General features: G+C 42.5%; 2 protein-coding genes across 2 annotated transcripts in view; one reads left to right on the top strand and one right to left on the bottom strand.

Moving 5' to 3' along the window:
• The window catches only part of CLVS1 (clavesin 1), a 174716-nt gene extending 161644 nt beyond the window's left edge, over positions 1–13072 (top strand). The window contains exon 6 of the mRNA XM_043601136.1: positions 10931–13072. Within this exon, the coding sequence (XP_043457071.1) occupies positions 10931–11018 (88 nt within the window). The 3' untranslated portion in view covers positions 11019–13072. The remainder of the gene's footprint in view (positions 1–10930) is intronic.
• ASPH (aspartate beta-hydroxylase) overlaps positions 12667–19228 on the bottom strand; it is a 222555-nt gene continuing 215993 nt past the window's right edge. The window contains exon 25 of the mRNA XM_043601141.1: positions 12667–14880. Coding sequence (XP_043457076.1) covers positions 14730–14880 — 151 coding nt within the window. The 3' untranslated portion in view covers positions 12667–14729. The remainder of the gene's footprint in view (positions 14881–19228) is intronic.

Here is a 19228-nt window from a genome sequence, read left to right on the forward strand (position 1 = left end):
ATGACCTTGTAGGTGCCCCAGGGTGGCTCTGCTTATAGGAATTCTTTAGTAAATTGCTCGGTAAAGTTAACATTCTTTTTTCACGTCGACCGTCTGCTCCATATCTATTTTCTAAATTTGCAGTCTTTGGCTTCCTTCAAAGCCCACTCGGGCTCTCTCTGTCAGCAGACAAGTCAGAAGATCATACTCAGGGAAGTGTCAGTGAAAAGATAAACCCTTCCAATTTACATCATCTCTCCTTGAAAGAGCTCTGAGCACTTTATTATATCTCTTATCTCTCGTAGCGCTGTGCAGAACACGGTAACACAGTCTCATTTTACAGCTGAGAAACTTGGAGTTACTCTAACAGGAACGCATAGCTTCCTAAAGAGCGATAAGCCCCTTTGTAAATAAACTAAGCGGATGTCCATTCGCAGCCGCCAGTTTCCAGCGCGGGGTTCCTTGGCTCCCTCCTCCTGTCCCTTCCTCCCTACACCCCTTCCTTGGCTCGTCTTTTGGTGGCTGAGCTGTGTTCTCAGTGAAATCTAATCGGCTCCCTTGCTTCACCCTACTGGACTTGCCCTATCGACCAACTGCACGTCTGTGTAGGCGTTCCCAGCTATTTGCACAAATGCTGTGCATTTAGAAAAATTATGAAGTATGATTAAATACTCCACTGGTCGTTATCGATGAAGATATAACCACATAACCTGTAATTCTTAGAACGCTTTCTTTCCCGAATGAAGTTCTATTTTTTTTTTTCTGATTTCATTCGCTTGCCTAAAAATCACTTTTTAAAAAAAATAAATAACAGATGATTGGTGATATTTGGGTTCAGATTCTAGTTGCACAGCAAACTAGGAAAATCTTGAGCAAATTAATCGACTTCTCCGAGGCCCAGTTTCTTGATCCGCAAGATGGGATTCATAATACCCACCTCAGAAGGTTATTGTAAGGATTAAACAGAGGTAATGCAGGCTGAATACTACTCAGTGCCAAACCTGGCCTGCACGAAGCGTTTGGTCAATGGTTGCGGTGGCGGCCGATGACGGTGACTGTGGTGACAATAATTATAACCAGCTGTGGAGATGGGAGACTCTCCTGTAGGTGATGATTCTAAAAATATCCAAATAAAGCGTGTGTTGAAAACTTCTTCAAAACCTCCTCAGACAGATTTCAGATGTGGCCAACAAGGTTTACTGAAAGCCAAGCGGGATTTTTGTGCAAACTCGAACAGCCTTGGTGGCTACAGACTGGGCAGTAGCATCCTCTGCAGCGTGAAACTACTCCCTGAGCACAGATCATGTGCAGCGATAAGACATTTTAAATAAACTAAAACACGCCAACAATGACACAGGAAAATAGTTATTATGTAGCACCTGGCAGATCTGAATGCAACATTTAGAAACTTGCAGAAGTACAGGGGCTTCCGAGTGGCTCAGTGGGTTGAGCATCTGACTTCGGCTCAGGTCATGAACTCATGGATCCTGAGTTCGAGTCCCACGTCAGGCTCTGTGCTGACAGGTCAGAGCCTGGAACCTGCTTTGGATCCTGTGTTTCCTTCTCTCTCTGCACCTCCCCCGCTTGCTTGCTTGCTCTCTCTCTCTCTCTCTCTCTCTCTCAAAAATAAAGATGAGGGGCGCCTGGGTGGCGCAGTCGGTTAGGCGTCCGACTTCAGCCAGGTCACGATCTCGCAGTCCGTGAGTTCGAGCCCCGCGTCAGGCTCTGGGCTGATGGCTCGGAGCCTGGAGCCTGTTTCCGATTCTGTGTCTCCCTCTCTCTCTGCCCCTCCCCCGTTCATGCTCTGTCTCTCTCTGTCCCAAAAATAAATAAACGTTGAAAAAAAATTAAAAAAAAAAAATAAAGATGAAAAAATTTTTAAAAAGAAAAAACTTACAGAAGTATAAAATATTTTCAAAAGATAACTCTTTTTGACTCTCAAGATCTAAAGGTGTTGGTCACATACTAACTTCAGGAAAGGCATTCCATACCTGGCCAGCTGTTGTCATTTGTAGTATTTTTTATGCTTTTCTAGAAGGAGGTAAAAACCAATGATGAGGCAGAGAGGGACTTAGACTACGTGAGTCAATTTAGCTTTACATCTGAATTGGAGAACTGTGAAAAGTGCTTTTCAAGATTTAATGGTTTTTCAGAACAAATGGTGATTGTAACTCAGTCTGGTGGAGTTCATGGAATCTTGGGGCTGAATATATCACCCCATCCAAAATGATTATTTTACAGCTGAATAATGTGAGGCCAGAGAAGCTGAGTGAGGTACTCCATAGCGCCCACCACGAGTCGGTGAGGCAGTGATGAGAAGAAGGACTTAATCCCTAGCCCAGCCTTCTTCTTCCAGCTCACTTCTCCCAGGCCCCTTACAAGGAACGGCAAAAACCATCTGTAGTCATAACGTCAGTATTAACCAAGTTAGTAGTAATTTCGCTCTATGTGCAGAAAGAACTTATTTCTTTTCCATCAGGTAGTTACAATTTCTAAAGTTTTTAAAATATCATTTATTCATTTATTCACTTAGGGACAAAATAAAGGTATATGTTAACCTTCCTCTAAATGATAGCAAATTAATGGAGTCTAAACTAATGAAGTTTCTTTCTAGTTAGGATTCAAGCAACAACAGTGGTACTCAGTAAACAGCTCTCAGGTCACATGGGACCTTGTGTGTGTCAAAGGGAAGATTAAATCAATCAATGCGTGGAATGAACTTAGAACAATGAATATTGGCAATGGCAGACAGTAATGTTGCTGAGGTCCTTTGAGATGGCTATAAATTTCTTTTTCTTTCTTCCTTTTTTTTCTTTTTACGGTTCATTTATTTATTTTGAGAGAGAGAGAACATGAGTCGGGGAGAGGCAGAGAGAGATAGAGGGAGAGAGAGAATCCCAAGCAGGCTCCGTGCTGTCAGCATGGGGCTCAATCCCACGAACCATGAGATCATGACCTGAGCTAAAACCAAGAGTTGGACACTTAACAATCTGAGCCACCCAGGCACCCCTAAGATGGCTGTGATTTTTCAATGAGGATTAGAGTATTATTCTAGGCTCAGCCATAGGCATGATGGAGTATATGAAGCGCTAGACCAATGGTGCCCAACAGAAATATAATGGGAGCCACATACGTTAAACTGTTTGAGTTGTCTTGTAGCCACATTCCAAAAATAAAAAAGTGTAATTAATTTTAGTGATGTTTTTATCTAACCCAATATATACAAAAATTATGATTCCAATATGTAATTTTGAAAAGTATTGAGATACTTTACATTCTTTTTCTAATACTGTCTTCAAAATCCAGCCGATCTCAATTCAGACTGGCCCAATCTCAGGTCCTCAAGAGTCACGTGCGGTTAGGGCTCTGTATTGGACAGTGTTGCTCTACTCCTATTTACTTGTGAGCCTAATTTCACAAAAGCAACGGCCTCCAGCCTTTCTGAAGGTGTGTGTAGTTTTTCTTGGCTCTTTCTTCCTTGTTATAAGATCAGTAGTCAGTGCCCAAGCCCATCACAGCAAAATAGAAATACATTATACATTTAAATTGAGTTATAGTACATAAAAGGCAAAAACTAAGCTGAATGTTTAGCTCACTCTAAAAATAGTTCACTTCAAAAGTAATAGAATATTTTTCTTGGATCAGTTTCTTTCTATTTCCAGTTCAGTAAATTGTGGCAAATTGTATTGCCAGAGTAGAGGGAGGTTTATTTGTTATTTCTTCACTTTGATGGGGAAAAGGTTTGCTGCTTTATGCGAGAAATACTTAGGCTTATCTTTTAAAAAATGATTTATTGATTTATCCTTCGTGATTTGTTTGGTTCAGTAAACAGTAATTGTTCCCAGTGAAAACAACTATAAATATGTTGCGCTGAAAGCTACAGAAATGATTGCTAATCAGATGGAAATTTGTGTTACTTCTAAAAATACAAGGTAAGGCAGTAAGGTTAGCATTCATGAGCAATAATCTATTTTGAATTTTTTACATGTTAGTGTTTCTCAATTTTGAAATGTTGGTTCTTCACAATGCATGAGTATACACAATTCTCTCTGGTAAACTTTACAATGAAGCAATTGGAACTTTGAGTTGCATCCATGCTTTGTGGCTACATTTCTGAAAGAATTCAGTGTTCCCAGACCTTAATTTTCTTATCTGCAAAAGAGGTAGAATAAGAAGAGCTAAAAACGGATGGGCATGTTTAGCTGAACACGTTATATGTCTCGTTCATCGAATCCTCTTTATTCCCACCTCGCATGATATCATCTTACATACGAAGAGGTGGAATTTGCCCAAGATCAGAAAGCCAGTGGTGAAGCCATTATTCAAGCCCAGGCTGGAGCTCCCTGGCAAAATGTCCTTGATGCTTGAAACTACAGGGAGAAAAGGAGGCTTCATGAAATTACTTAGGAGAATTCTTTAATGATACATTTAAAAAAAATATTCTTTCTGTTTAGAAGTCCTTACATAGGCTCATTAGAATATGAGGCAGTTCCATGCTATTCCACAAAACCAAGCCCATCCTTGACTTTAAGAAGTAAAACCAGGGTAATGGAATACTTCCTGATGGAACGGTGAGGTTGGTCCCTGGGAAACAGATGGTTAGGAGCTGAGTTAAATGAGGGTTTGACTTAATTGCCTCTGAGCCTCCTTCTATCTTTGGCCTCCCGTGATGCCTGGTGAATGCCTACGGTTGAAGGGCAGAGTTCCGGTGTCCTCCTCACTTGGGGTCTGCATAGTCAAAGCCAGGCAATGGCAGTTCATTAGTAAGAACGCTGTGTAGTGATGGCTTTTGAGATAAAGTAGCTAAACAAAGTTTTGGAAATAAACTTCTGAGAGCAGAAGTCTCAGTCCGATTATTGGTCAATGCAAAATGGACTGGCTCATGGTGAACATTTCCCACCTTTGTCTTGTTCTTTCTGGAATTTAATTGCTTTCGTAATCAGTAAAATTCAACCATGACTAAAGATCTTTGGTGGTATGGAGTGGGGAAAGCTCCAAACGCTAGAGAAGTGAAAGGGAAGGTAGTGGGTAAAAAGAGAGAGGGAAGGGGAGGGAGAGAGGGAGAGAATGAATATAATGGCGGGAAAACAAAATGTTGCTATCAAGGCTGGAATGAAGGCTTTGTTAGGGTAGCTGGCTACACCACTGAGATAACCATGGCGGAAATAGCTCAAATCCCTCCCCTGTCTGCCCTTGGGGTCAAGCTGGCTTCAGTGTCGGAAAGCGGACCCCAGAGAAAAGCCTGAAATGTTTATTTCTGTGAAAGTGTCAAGCTTCTTGTGAGGAGGCAAAGCCACTGAATGGAGAGATTACCACCGAGAGTGATCTGGACAAGGAAGTCGCAAGGTGAGAGGCTCCTTAGTGGTTAATGCGCTAAATACACAATTTCTGAGCACTCTGTTTACCCGTGGTGGAGACACTTTTATCAGTGAGCACTTGATCGGTCTTCTTAGAGAGTACTTTGACTCTGCTGAGTGTCCAGAGGGAAACATTTAAGGGGGGTGTTTCTCTTGGGTTCTTTATTTATACCAGGTTTGTAAAAAAAAAAAAGCAACGTTTGCTTTCTGTTTCCCCAGTGAATTTCAACTACCTCACAATGCAGTGTGTTCCTTATATTGAATGTCCATTGTGCGACCAGGCACATGGGATGATGTCATGCTGAGAGTGAAAGGGCTATGGTCATTGTCTCACTCAGGGGAAAGGCAGATAAAAAAGAAAACATTAAGTTCCGTTCCTCATGCTCGGCTCCTCCAAATTGATCAATTTTACCAAGACACACAGTGTATTGACTGAAGTAAAAAAGCCTGCATTGTGTCCCTGCTGTCAGTACAGGTATTGAAAGAAATCACACTGATCTAAACTTGACCCCAAGTGGAAGGAGGAAGAGTCACCCGAATGAGCACTGTGAGTGATGTCATTGTGTGAACAATAGCCTTTTCCTTCCTTCTTGTCCTTCTAGGGCTAATGCCTCACCTCCTCCGAACACCCTGTCTTCTGGGTGCCTATCACAGTAATCTCATATCTGTGTGTGAGTCTAGCTTGGGGTAACTGAAGCAGTATTTCCACAAGAAAACTAAGGTTCCTGAACATTTGCTCAGGAGACATCCTCAAACATTTCTCACTATGAGTGTAAATAAGTGATTTTTGTTTGAAAATTCAATATTTGACATGTCGTGGATCTGTTCTTTTCTTTTTTGTAAGTTTACTTCTTTATTTTGAGAGAGAGAGAGCGCAAGCAAGGGAGGGGCAGAAAGAGGGGTACAGAGGATCCGAAGCGGGCTTCTCCCAGACAGCAGAGAGCCTGATGCAGGACTCGAACCCACGAACGGATAGATCATGACCTGAGCTGAAGTCAGACGCTTAACTGACTGAGCCACCCGGGTGCCCTGAATTTTTTTCCACAGTGGCTCCCAAAATAGGGAGGGGAAGTTTGGAAACCAATCTAATTCTCTTTAAAATCACAGACAATAATTTGGATGGATAACAAACTTCGAGATCCAAAAAGACAGAGATAGAGATATGAGCCAAATTTCAGAAGAAGAAATTGGATACTGAACCATGCACCTTCAAGATGGAAGAGGAATGGTTTACCAGCAGCCTATGCAAATATAGCTAAATTTTCCCTCAGCTGTGTTGAGTGAGTGCCAGAAAGGCTAATACAATTTTAGGTGCATTGTCTATGCTTCAACAGAAGCATAGAAAAAGAAAAAAAAAAACCGAGAAGCAATAATTTCACTCTATTTTGGGGTGACACCCTGTGGGCAACCAGTTGATGAAGAGATTCAGGAGAACGTCCCAGCAGTAATTTTAGAAACCTTGGCACAAGAGGAATCTGGTTAGCCTTGGTGGTGGCAGGAAGAGAGGGCTGAAGGTGTAACCTGACCAACGGGAGGTGGCTCCTTGGTGAGTCCCAGAGAGAAACTACACCAGGTGAACCGTCACGCAAAAGAAATTTCTATTTGCGGCAAATAAGGAGATCACAGGGAAAAACTTCCAAAGTCATGACTTCCCGAGCAAGGGTGGTTAGGTTCCTTTGATTTGGGGTGAGGATAAATATTTAAAAAGAGGCTCCTTGTCACCATATGTGCAGGTGGGCGTAGGGTTGCACACGTGCCTATACATATTTTGTGTGTCATGTAAATGAGGCTTGTGTTCCCCCTGGGGGCAGAGATTTTAGTGTTATAATGGGGTGAAGGTAATCGTTGGTAGTTCCAGAGGCCACTCCATGGTCCCGTGTAGGCGCGAGTCAGGGGGTTTATCTCAAGCTGGTCTGGATGGCCTTGTCCGGCACTCGCTATCACCTGAGGGCCGGGGTCGAGTCTCATTTGCCAACCAGGTAAGCTGGAAAGGAGAGCTTAAGGAAGGATGGGGGAAAAGTGAGTGCAAGCAGGTGGGCAGTGATGGTGAGATCTTGGGTTCTAGCTGGCGACAAGGGCACTAGATAAACACTTAGAGGGTGGTCATGTGTGGGCATCTGGGTGGCTCAGTTGGTTGAGCCTCTGACTCGTGGTGTCAGCTCAGGTCACCATCTCATGGTTTGTGCGTTTGAGCCCCACCTGGAGCTCCACGCTGGAGGTGCAGAGCCTGCTTGGGATTCTCTCTCTGCCTCTCTGCCCCTCTGCTGCTTGAGCCCATGTGCTCTCTCTCTCTCTCTCAAAATAAATAAATGAACTTAAAAAAGGGGGGTGGTTATGTGGACCAGGCGGATTACATGTACACGGGTGGCTCTAGCAGACAGAACAAGAAACGGTATCTAGAAGTTGCAAAGACAGGTTTGAGTTCAGTGTAAAGACGTTTCTGGGAGAGTTGCCCCTCTAGAGCGGCATGGAGGACTGGGGTTCTCAATTTGGATTGATTCAAAAAGAGGCTGCACGGCCCCTTACTGAATACTCCCTGTTGGGTTCATCTCGAGGGGTCACTGCGGTGCCTTGTCACTCTGTAGTTGGGACCTCCCTTGCCACGTTGTAAACGAGAAGCAACCAGCTCGAAAGTAGGGAAGCGCAGTGCAAGGCCCCCGAAGTGGGACAGCCAGCAGGATCTTCCGCGCTCACCAGGGCCTGAGGACAAGGCAGTTAGGCAGCTGCCTGAGGGGCCACACTTCAGGAGGTGTTTTCTTCCTGCTTATGGCAATGCTTCGGCTCTCAGCTTTGCTATAAACCTATAAATCTATTGCCCCCACCACACGCGCACACACACACACACACACACACACACACTGGACCCCTCATGAAAGCAGAGGGAGATGCATAGCAAATGTGTCAAATAGCTGAGCCACACTGCAAGTGGGGGCTTCCTCCGTCCTGTCCTGGGACCACATGAAGCCATCTCACTTTCAAAGCTTAGGTTTGGCACCCAAAGTGGGACTGTGCCTGGAGTCACAGTAGAGTTAGAGTAAAAATCTATTGTTTTGAGACAATTGTACTAATTTGCTTCTTGATTTCTTTAAACTTTCTACGGTACGTGCATATCCTGAATGGACATAAGAATCTGGGGCCGGTGGGGGGGGGGCAAGTTATCTTTACAGTGAGGTAAAACTAAGAAACACTAAATAGTTCAGATAAACAGCTCTGCAGCCCTAGGTATGTCCGGAAGTGGCACGATGGTGACAACCCTGTCCTCTATTTGTGTTGCCTTTTCTATGTTACTTGTCCCCCACCCCCACCCAGTTCCGCCCCTCCCCCTCCCCCGTCTATAAAATGGAGATAATAGCATCACTCCTCAGGGGTGTGAAAATGAAGTAAGCTAATACATCTAAAGAACTTCCAACAATACCAGGTGCACACAAAACAAGTTGTTAGTGTAATTATATATTGTTCTGGGGGTCATTTCGACCACCCCCGGGTTTAATACGTTTCCAGGACGCACAGGTCCCAGAAAAGCTGTTATACTCAGTTGTGGTTTGTTACAGCAAAAGAAACATTAAAATCAGCAAGGGAGAAAGGTGCATTGGGTGGGGTCCAGGTGCACAGGACCAGTCGCTGGCTTCCGGTTGTCCTGCCAGAGTTTCATTCTCCCAGCAACATGTGACAACATGCACCAAGTGTGACCAATCAGGGAAACTCACCCACACCGTGGTGTCCAGGATTTCTCTTTATTTTTTTAAATTTATTTATTTTGAGAGAGAGAAGGAGAGAATCCCCAGCAGGCTCTGCACCGTCAGCACGGAGCCCAACGTGGGCTCAATCCACGAACCTGTGAGATCATGACCCCAGCCGAGACCAAGAGTCGGACGCCTAAGCAACTGAGCCGCCCAGGCGCCCCTGGTGTCCAGGATTTCTACTGGCTGACGGGGGTCAGTCACACAGACCTGCAGTCTTCAATTCCTCCTTCCCTACCTGCCCCCACAAGAGGTCACACTGATACAGGGTGACTCCAAACCCAGACATACAGAAAAGGCATTCACAAGAAGTCACATTTTTAGCATCAACTATATGGCAGGGTGCACAGTCTCAAGCATGCGGACACATTTTATCAGGCAGGATACCCCAAGGGTTCAGAAGAGCCAGTCCAGGGATAGTCCTGAAGGTTTGGGCAACTCAGGCCTTCTGAGTTCACATTTTATTGCATGTTGTATGTAAATTTTGCTTGTCTGGACAATCAAGTTCAACCATTTTAATGTTTTAAATATTTTTGTAATGTTTTTATTTTTGAGAGAGAGAGGGGGAGAGAGAGAGAGAGAGAGAGAGAGTGAGGGAATGGCAGAGAGAGAAGGAGACACAGAATCTGAGGTGGGCTCCAGGCTCTGAGCTGTCAGCACACAGCCCAACACGGGGCTCGAACTTGTGAACTGTGAGATCATGACCTGAACCAAAGTCAGACACTTAGCTGACTGAGCCACCCAGGCACCCCTTAAATTTTTTTTTTTTTTTAGCCTGTGAACATTTATTGAATGTATATTGCACACCTATCTCTTATAACCTCTCTATATACTGGAAAATAACTTCAGTTCACATTGTAAACCCAAAATAGAAACTGTTATCATCTGATATGAGAGGGCTTATCAGAAACTACAGATTGCTATTACTGCACTATGGTGACAGAATGCTCTGAAAATTTTGATTGAAATTACACGTCAAATGCTTTACAAATATGATTAGCTTTAGTCCTTATCAATAGCAGTGGGAAGTAGGTAATAGTTCTGTGTTACAGGTGACAGAATAAAGGTCCAGAGAGTTTTAAGAACCCCTCCAAGGCTCCTCAGCCAGTAAAGGGCAGAGTCTACATTTACCAATCCGATTCCAAACCTTGTGGTCATAACATCATGCATGATAGTTTCCTATGATCTTGAGAAACATGGGCATTTATTAGTATGACCAGTTGGTGCTCAATGTCAAATAAAAAATATTTTAGTTGATAATGGGCAGAAAAAATATGATTTTATGTTTTAAGTATTTGGGAGAATTAACTAAAAAATTCAAAGAAAGGAGGTGATTCAACTAGCCGTAATCACCCTCCATGGATGTTATTACTAATAGTAACCATTTATTACATCTCTTTCTCAATGAATCTAGTGTTGTAATTTTTCTTTTCTACTGGTAGAGGAGAATAAGAGAATAATTTTTGTATTCCACCCTTGAGTACTAAATACTAAATACTAAAAAGTATTTGAGAACATTAAAAAAATCCAGTATTCATTTGACTTGATACATCTCAAGATCCATAGAATGTTTAGACACTGGGGCAGCCTTGTGGCTAGAACACACATGTTGCTTTGACCACCAGAAAAGATCTTGGCAAAGAGGCTTTCAAGATGCCTCTCCCCATAAATATGTGGTGTAGAACGCAAAAAAGCCAGCAAGAGAGAGATACAAAAAAAGAGGGGGATTATATTGTTATTCTGAGTGTTGGGATTAATAAGGGGAACTTAAAATCTGAATGCCTTCCAAGGTTCCAAAATTGTTGCCACCATGAATGGTCTGTAATTGCTTCTTTCTCCTTCCCCTATTATTAGATCTCAGTCTGTGGTAGAAGCTGGGACCCTGAAACATGAAGAGAAGGGAGAGAACGAGAACACTCAGCCACTCCTGGCTCTGGACTGAACCCCGGCTCACCCCACGCTCCCGCAGACCGCCAGCCTTCAGTGGTATCAGCCACCCGGGAAGCACAGGCACAACTGACCCACACAGACATGTGCGTTTGCTTGACATGAGGCCCTCCACTCTGCCACCTAGTCATGACTGTCACCAGCCATCGGTCTGAGCAGCCAAAGTGAACAGGCTTGAGAGATGGTTTTTTTGTTGTTTTTTTTCAGTGAGGGGATTGGAGGTGAAGCAAGGCGGTATTCCCCTTTATTTACGGTATTCCCCTTCCCCTTTATTTACGGTATTCAATGAATTGAAAAAGGAAAAACTAAATTGACGCACACACTCCGTTAGGACAAGGATTTTTCTGAGGCACCGCAGATACCCTTTCCAGTTTTTGTGATTTAAGATTAAGCGCACTTCCAAGTAGATACACCAGAATTAAGCTGTGCAGACACAATTGTCAAGCTCAATGTAAGTGCAAAGCCCCAAGACAGTAATCTCTCCAGTGATTTCCATTCTTATTGAATTATTTTCTTTGACCTCATCACCAGCATCGAATTGTTCAGCCTAAGGGCATGTTCTTGTAGGTCCGGCTATTTGCAGAGTTTGCTTATTTGGATATCCTGCAAGAATGATTTTGACGTCACATCTTTCTTTCAGGCCACCAGCTGATTACCATGATCTGACTTTAAAGGAAGACGCACACAACTTGAAATATGATTGTTTCATCTTAATAATGTGACTTGTCACAGGCAACATGTATCTGCGGGGGAGGGGGTGGGGTCTCATTGAAAACACGTGTCAGTGATGAATGAATCCATTCAAATTGCCTCACTCGGGTCACTACAGCAAAGAAAAGTGCTACTGAAGCATTTAGCGCCCCCCATCCTCCTGCAACCAGTTCAAGGTGTGGAGAAGGGACCTGGCTGTTGCTGAGAGGGTACATATCAATCATGGAGGAAGACCCTTAAAGATGGCTAAATATGCAAATACTGAAAATAGATTAGGATTGCGGGATAAAATGCCAAAGATCATTTTATTTCTTTGTCTATTCTCCTTAGAAATGGAGTCCCCAACTATCCAGTCAAAGGAAATGAAATAAAAGTGAATAGGATACGATATCCTTACTTGGGCCATGTTTCCCCAGATGAGTTGTATGTTTTTACATATATTTTATGCTCCCAGCCATCTGCATGACATGGGCATTTATTAGTATGACCAGTTGGTGCTCAATGTCAAATAAAAGATATTTGAGTTGATAATGGGCAGAAAAATATGATTTTATGTTTTAAGTGTTTGGGAGAATTAACTAAAAAATTCAAAGACAGGAGGTGATTCACCTGGCCATAATCACCCTCCATGGATATTACTAATCGTAAGCATTTATTACATCTCTTTCTCAATGAATCTAGTATTTTAGGTTTTTTTTCTACTGGTAGAGGGGAATAAGAAGTAATTTTTGTATTCCACCCTTGAAAGAAAATTTAAATAGAATTAAAAATATTTCTCAACCAACTGTATCACAGTACAAGTAAAACCAATTCATTTTATGTAGACATTTCAAGTAACAAAATAGTAACACTGAAAATCATTCTACCAATGCAGTGACCAAAATGCTTTCCTTATATTCCATGACAGAGGGAAGAAAGATAAAGAATTAAAGTGAATTAGAAAATCCATTTTATTACTTGTGTTTATAAAATAGTTGAGGGATCCAAGTGTTTAAAACGGTATCGGAGTCGATTATTGCCAACACTGTACAACAGTAAGGATAACTCTGGCTTTTCAATTGGCAACATTTAGAACCTACTGTAGTGACCTGATTTGAAATACCATATTATAATTATTAAGTCAAGAGCTAGTTTTTACTCTAGTCCGTGATTTCATTACATGAACGTAAGATGATGGTTTAACACTGACAACTCATACTTTAAATTTCTTTATGTGTATGCGGTATACATGTAAGAACCAAATTCAGTAAGTGACATGAATATTCTTACAGGAGCATTGGATTGTGTTGTCCTTTGTCAGTCATTTCTTCCGTTCAATAAATACTGAAGGACACAACACCTTTTTATTTTCAAGAGTTTGCTTTTTCTTCTGGACTTTGGTAATTCGATACTTTCCTCGTGTGCTTCTTCATCTATTTTAGTGGGATTGTTTTGGCAAAACAGACGGGAACAAAATATCTTGCAAACCCTTCTCACTGGAAGCTCACGTCAAGCCAAAAGGGTCCATTTCAACGTTAAAGAACTCTTTTTGAAAGACATGAAGCATCCCTCTTTGTCCTTAAATGGAAAGGAAGCACAAGTGTTTTTTTCTACCCGTGAATGAGATTTGGTAACTGCTGTGTCATTTCTTCAGCATTTTTGTTCGTATTGGCTTAAAATTCAGGTACATAATATCATTACATTCACATAGCTATCATTTCTAGTTTGGACTGGAAACATGCAATATTTAATGCATTAATACTCTTCTAAGTTTGATCATCTTTGGAATAAGGAGGCAAAACCATTTTTCAACTGTTATTTCTACGCCGTGCGTAACATTAAAGCTAAACTATGGACAACGATTGCTACTTCAAAGCTATATTTAAATGGCAGAAGTTTCTCAAGCCAGGGAAACACAAGAGTCTTCCAAACTCTGTCAAAGAGGAAGGCGATCTGGACATCCTAAACGCAGGACTAAGATCCTGGCATTCTTGAGGTCTTTCACTCTGCCATCCTTCATATTTTTACAAAATTGTGGTGGGGACCCACCTAAGGACCTCCTCACTCATGTGGATCTACAACAGGCAAGGAGATGCTGGGTTCCAGCCCTTTCTCAGACGGCAAAGAGGCCAAGGAGCCCGATGTCCTAGCAGCCACCTCGCTATTTGATCCTGAGAGAACGTTTTTACTCCGAGAAATGTTACTTTTTCAAGTCCTAATTCTTGGCATTAAAAAAATTTTCATGTGGCACTTTCATACCTCGATATAAAATAATTCCATGTCTTCTTTCAGTGTGAAAAGTTCCTCTCAGAAAGACAGAGTCTCTACCATTTGCATGGTGAGGAGAGAAATTAAGACACCGTCTTTCAATGACGATTTGAAATAGCAAATGGACTCAGTTGGTAGGAAGCAGTACAGTCCGCAGACATCAGCACAATTACATCTTTCTCCTTTGTAGTAGGAAAATATAATTGCTTCTTTTATGAGTGTCTTTCACTAGAAATAATTAAAAGAGGGACGTATGGGTTCATGGGGAAAGTTACCATTGAACAGCATTTACACAGCTCGTTACCAAAATCAACAAAAAAGTAGTGGTACGTGATGACAAAATTGCCTAGCTACCCTAGAAAAATATAATTGCATAGAAAGATTACAAGCTAAAGCGATCCATTCACAGTTTCTACATATCTTCTCATTGTACACTGATTTCGGCCTCTTCTAAGTGGAGAAAGCATCTTTGGCTGACAAGGTAGAAGCTATCCCGTATTCACCTGAAAATGTGGCATCAGATGGGTGCCGTCATGGGAGGAAGTACAGCAGAGTACTTTCTACATGAAATGCAGCAAGGCAAATATTCCTTTTAGTGTCTTCTAACCCTAGGAGGAACCTCAGAATTTTTCGGGCTGCAAGTCAAAGGAATCAAGGGCCTCAGATTTGGAACCTGTGTCCCTACACCCAAGGAGATGGAAGCGGAAAGGCAGCCTCTCTCCAGTGTGTCCCAGGCCTGTACAACACACTAAATCGCAGGAAGGCTCTGTCTCTGCTGGGGGGTCAGCTCTGGGTGCCACACGTCCACGATGAATATCAGCCGGAAAGACGCAGCATCCTGCCATACCTCGTGCTCAAAAGAGTCATCAAAGATGAGCACCTTGCCTTCTTCCCACGTCCTGGAACAGAAAAACATGGGTTCAGATGTCTGAGAATCAACCCATGGCTATGTGCAGATGGGCACTTTCATGATAACCTTTGGGAGATGACCAGATAACTGGAACACGAAGCCAGCATTTATTCTCTCCTTGGCGATTAAGAAAGAATTTAAGGATTCTTACCATGAATACAATTTTCGATGCTGAGCCCTGAACGTGAACACAGGGCAGGGGACTGGTGATAAGAGCATACTGACCTCACCACAGGCTTTGCAATTATTCTCGGAACAAGCCTAGGTGTGGCTTGTAGAGTCAGGCAAGCAGTGAAAGGCGTGCCCCGGTGGCTCAAGCCCACATGACTTCCTGGTCAATGACTACATGCTGTCCTCCCTTGGCCTTTCAGAGACTGGTCTAGACCTATGGGCAGCACCTGGGTATCTTCATGCCCCGTAGGATACCTGGAAGGGTGCCAGTGCATCTCCAAATGATTTTCTCAACGCTTTCCGTTGGTTAAAGCTCCATTTCGTGGAAGAAGTCCCAGTTTATGGAAAGGCAGATTGGGAATGGATTTTGTTTATATTTTTAATGTCATTTGCAATGCAAGTGGGCTATCCATGGAATATTTTAAGTCAATGCTGTAAAACATTCTTCAGGGCCTCCAACATTACTTCATAAAATATGTGTATAGAAGCTAAGACCTAAACATAGTACTAGTCTAAATAAAGCAATCAAGACAGAAATATGCAGGGGCAATTACACAATGCCTTTCAAATCCAAAGAAAGTTTATTAGTCATGCTAATGTTCTTCTCTTTTTAAAATAGGTATTTGCTGCCAATTTATTACATGCTAAGTTACATTTTTAAAATGAAATTATTACTAGGAAATTTTCTTTAGTTAAAGAAAATTAAAGTTCCATGCAAGCATTTGATATTCTATATTGTGGATTAGCAAAAAATTAAAATCATAGGATAGAAAATGCTAGCTTGATTTCAAGATTTCAGATAACTTGGGGGCTGTCCTGTGCTCTGCATATGTTTGACAGCCTCTCTGGCCTCTACCCACTAGATGCCAATAGCACTCTCCCACCAGTCATGAGATCCAAAAGTATCCCCAGTCATTGCCAAATGTCCCTGTGGAGTGGTGGTTGGGGTGGGGGGGGGGTGTTGGTGAGAGGTACATTCATCCCAGACACATTGTATTAATCAGACAATAACATTTCTACGTTATTTAAAGTAAATGATAAACAAACGAATATTTGCCAGTTGAAAGTTCCTTGAAGTTGAGAATCGACCCCTACTTTCCCACTCAACCCCACCTTCCTACCCCACGTCACACGCTGTCTCACACACCTAGCCTAATAGCTTGCATTCAATAAACGTGGGCTGCTTGACTCTTCACTATGATTCCTCTTATGGTTCAAAGAGTTCTACTGGAGTTCCATCCAAGTGAAACCAACCACAGAAATATACAGATACCAGAGCACAAGACATAGTATATATTATTAAATATTATTAGACACATATTAAAACCAAACTTGAAAAGAAAGGCAAAGTTAAGAAAAGGACAAGAAAAAGGAAGTGGAATGGCCCATAGCTTATACAGTTTGGTGGTGATGTTCTAGGTCTTAGTGTTACTGGTGGGGCTATGCAATGTGTATGGGGGATCCCTGACAAGCCTAAATATAGGCAGCAGATAAGGGGGGCAGTGCACTGACCGGGGAGCGGCTGTACGCCCGTGTGCACAGCAGCATCGCCCACAGCAGCCAAAAGGCGGAAGCAACACAAGTGTCCACGGACCAATGAACGGGTACACAAAATGTGGAATATGCGTACAATGGAGTATCATTCAGCCTTCAATGGGAAGGAAATCCAGACCATGCTACAACACGCACATTATGCTCAGTGAAATAAAGCACTCACACAAGAACAAATATGGTGTGAGTCCACTAATAGGCAGTACCTAGAGCAAATTCACAAAGATGGTAAGAATGATGGGGGCGGGGGTTGTTCAGTGTGTTCAGTTTCACAAGATGAGGAGTCCTGTGGATGGATGGATGTTGGCGATGGCAGCACAGTACGAACGTACACAGCGCCACTGAACTGTGTGGATATTTAGAAACGGGATGGTAAATTTTATGTTATGTGTTTCACCACTGTTAGAAAAGGAAAAAAAAAAGGTGGGGGGAAGGGAAAGGGGAGCATGTGGTAGAAGAGAAAGAGGGAGAGAAACGGCACAGCACAATGGGCAGGTTACAGCCCTGAATGGAAGCAGATTTAAAACCAACTGGCCATTTACTAGTGTGTGACCTGGGGAGTCACTCAGCATACAGGAGCCTTTGTGTCTTTATCCAATGAAGGGTAGAGAATATAAAAGAGGAGGAAGGAAAATACAGAAAAAAAAATAGGGAAAAGATAAGAGATGATAACATATGTAAGTGGTATAATGTTACCAAAAATAACCTTGGCTTCACGCCCTATGAATTGGCCTTCATTGAGAGGACAAACATCTTCCAAGGGGGTGAGATACCAAAAATTTCAGAGATCTGCAAAATACACTTTGTGCTATCATGGCAAGGGGTTCTCAAAGTTTTTTTTGAGTGGCAGAGGATCTGGAATCTACTTAAAATACTGGAAGTAATTCGAAGAATGGAACAGAAAATTCTAGGTTGCACAAGATGATATTTTTCACTCGATTCTGATGGGTGTAAGAAAGTCAAAGACTTAGGGATGCTTTACGGGAGAAAATTATTGAACATCTCATTCATTAACTTACATTCCCCATGAACTGGGAAAAGCTTTTAGTGTTGAAACACACTGGTTTATTCCAGGAACACCAGTGCCTTTAAGGGTGGAATTTGAGTGACCACTGTCTGTGGCTTTTCAGATATCTTAAGTCAAGTATGGACCAGTGTAAACCATTGATGAAACAATTTTTTTTTAAACAAAAATCTGGGAGGTATTCTAAAGAGTTGGATTCCTTTAGGGCCCTAAAACTCACAGGGAAGTGTGTCCCGTTATCTTCTCTTTGCCCTTCCATTTTCTTTCAGACAGTTTTCCAGAAAAACTGCCAAGATACCCAATCATTTAATGTAGATTCCTTGTGAATACTTCAAAACTGGCATCTTTCAATCCCTCATGAGAGCTAAACTGACAAAAAGCGCAGCCCTCATTAACCTGAAAGGGAAGAACAAAAAAATCCCATCCAAGCCACATGCAGGCTGAGGGACTGAGGTTAACTTGAGGTAAATGCCTTGCTTGGGAAAGGATGAGGTTTTCCAGAAAAAGCGACAGCTCTAAATCGGTCAAAGGTCTTCAGATCTCTTCTGAATAACAAAGACTCTCACTGCAAGGTGAAGAAAACAGTTTTCAGGCCGCTTGCTTTGTGAGCAAAGCTTCACCAAATATGATTAAGTTATACTCCAAGTATGACCTGAAAAGTGCCCTCTGGAGAAAAGATTTCCAGGGTTGCCCTTGAGTTTCCTGAGGGCGCACCCTGCCTTTCTCTCAGGGCTCAGGAGAGCAGGACCAGAGTGGGGGGCTGCACCCTCTCCCCAGATGGCTACCTCATCTGGCTTTGAGGATGCCTTAGCATCGAGAGAAGCACGCCTCTCCCTGGTTTGCAAAAGATACAAGAATACCTGGTCAAAGACAAAGTAATGTCACACAATTCTTCAGTTTCTCAAATTACTGTAATTATAATTAACGATACTGGTATAATGGTGGCAGTATTGTACCCAACAACCACACTGTGTCTCAGAATTATCGTCAACACTCATCATGCTAAACAATGATACTAGGTGCTTATAGAGTCTGCCACCTAAACACTTTATTGATCACATCTCAGTGATCCTTGCTAAAATGTTGAGGCAGGCAAGAGACAGGGTTCTAATTTTCCAGCGGAGGAATCCTATGGAAGCAAGTTCAGATGTCTGCAGTGATACTGCGGGTCTGTGGAAAAAGCGCAAAGTCACCAGCCTTGCTTCATTAGAGCCCCGACCTTCAGCTAGAGATCACGGTACTACTAGGGGACATGCTTAGTGCCTGCGCTGCTGTGGGAGGTGGCCTGGAAGCCATTTAACAGGCTGAGTGGAATACAGAAAAAGGGTCAAAGAGCTCAGCAATAAGGCTACATAACACAGTACTTATTAATCCTGACCTACTGAAGTCCCTCAATTCTGACTGCATTAGAAATCCTGGCACATACTAGAATCGTAACGTAAAACTCTTCTCTCTCTCTCTACCTAATACACGAAGACAGAAATACACATGTGCACAAATGCACATTTTTTTTCTATGTATGTATGTATGTAGTATCTATCTATCTATCTATCTATCTATCGGGACAAAGCATTTTTCTGGAGGCTAGGAC

This window comes from Prionailurus bengalensis, chromosome F2 (genome assembly GCF_016509475.1).
Source record: "Prionailurus bengalensis isolate Pbe53 chromosome F2, Fcat_Pben_1.1_paternal_pri, whole genome shotgun sequence".
In the NCBI taxonomy this organism is placed as follows: Eukaryota; Metazoa; Chordata; class Mammalia; order Carnivora; family Felidae; genus Prionailurus; species Prionailurus bengalensis.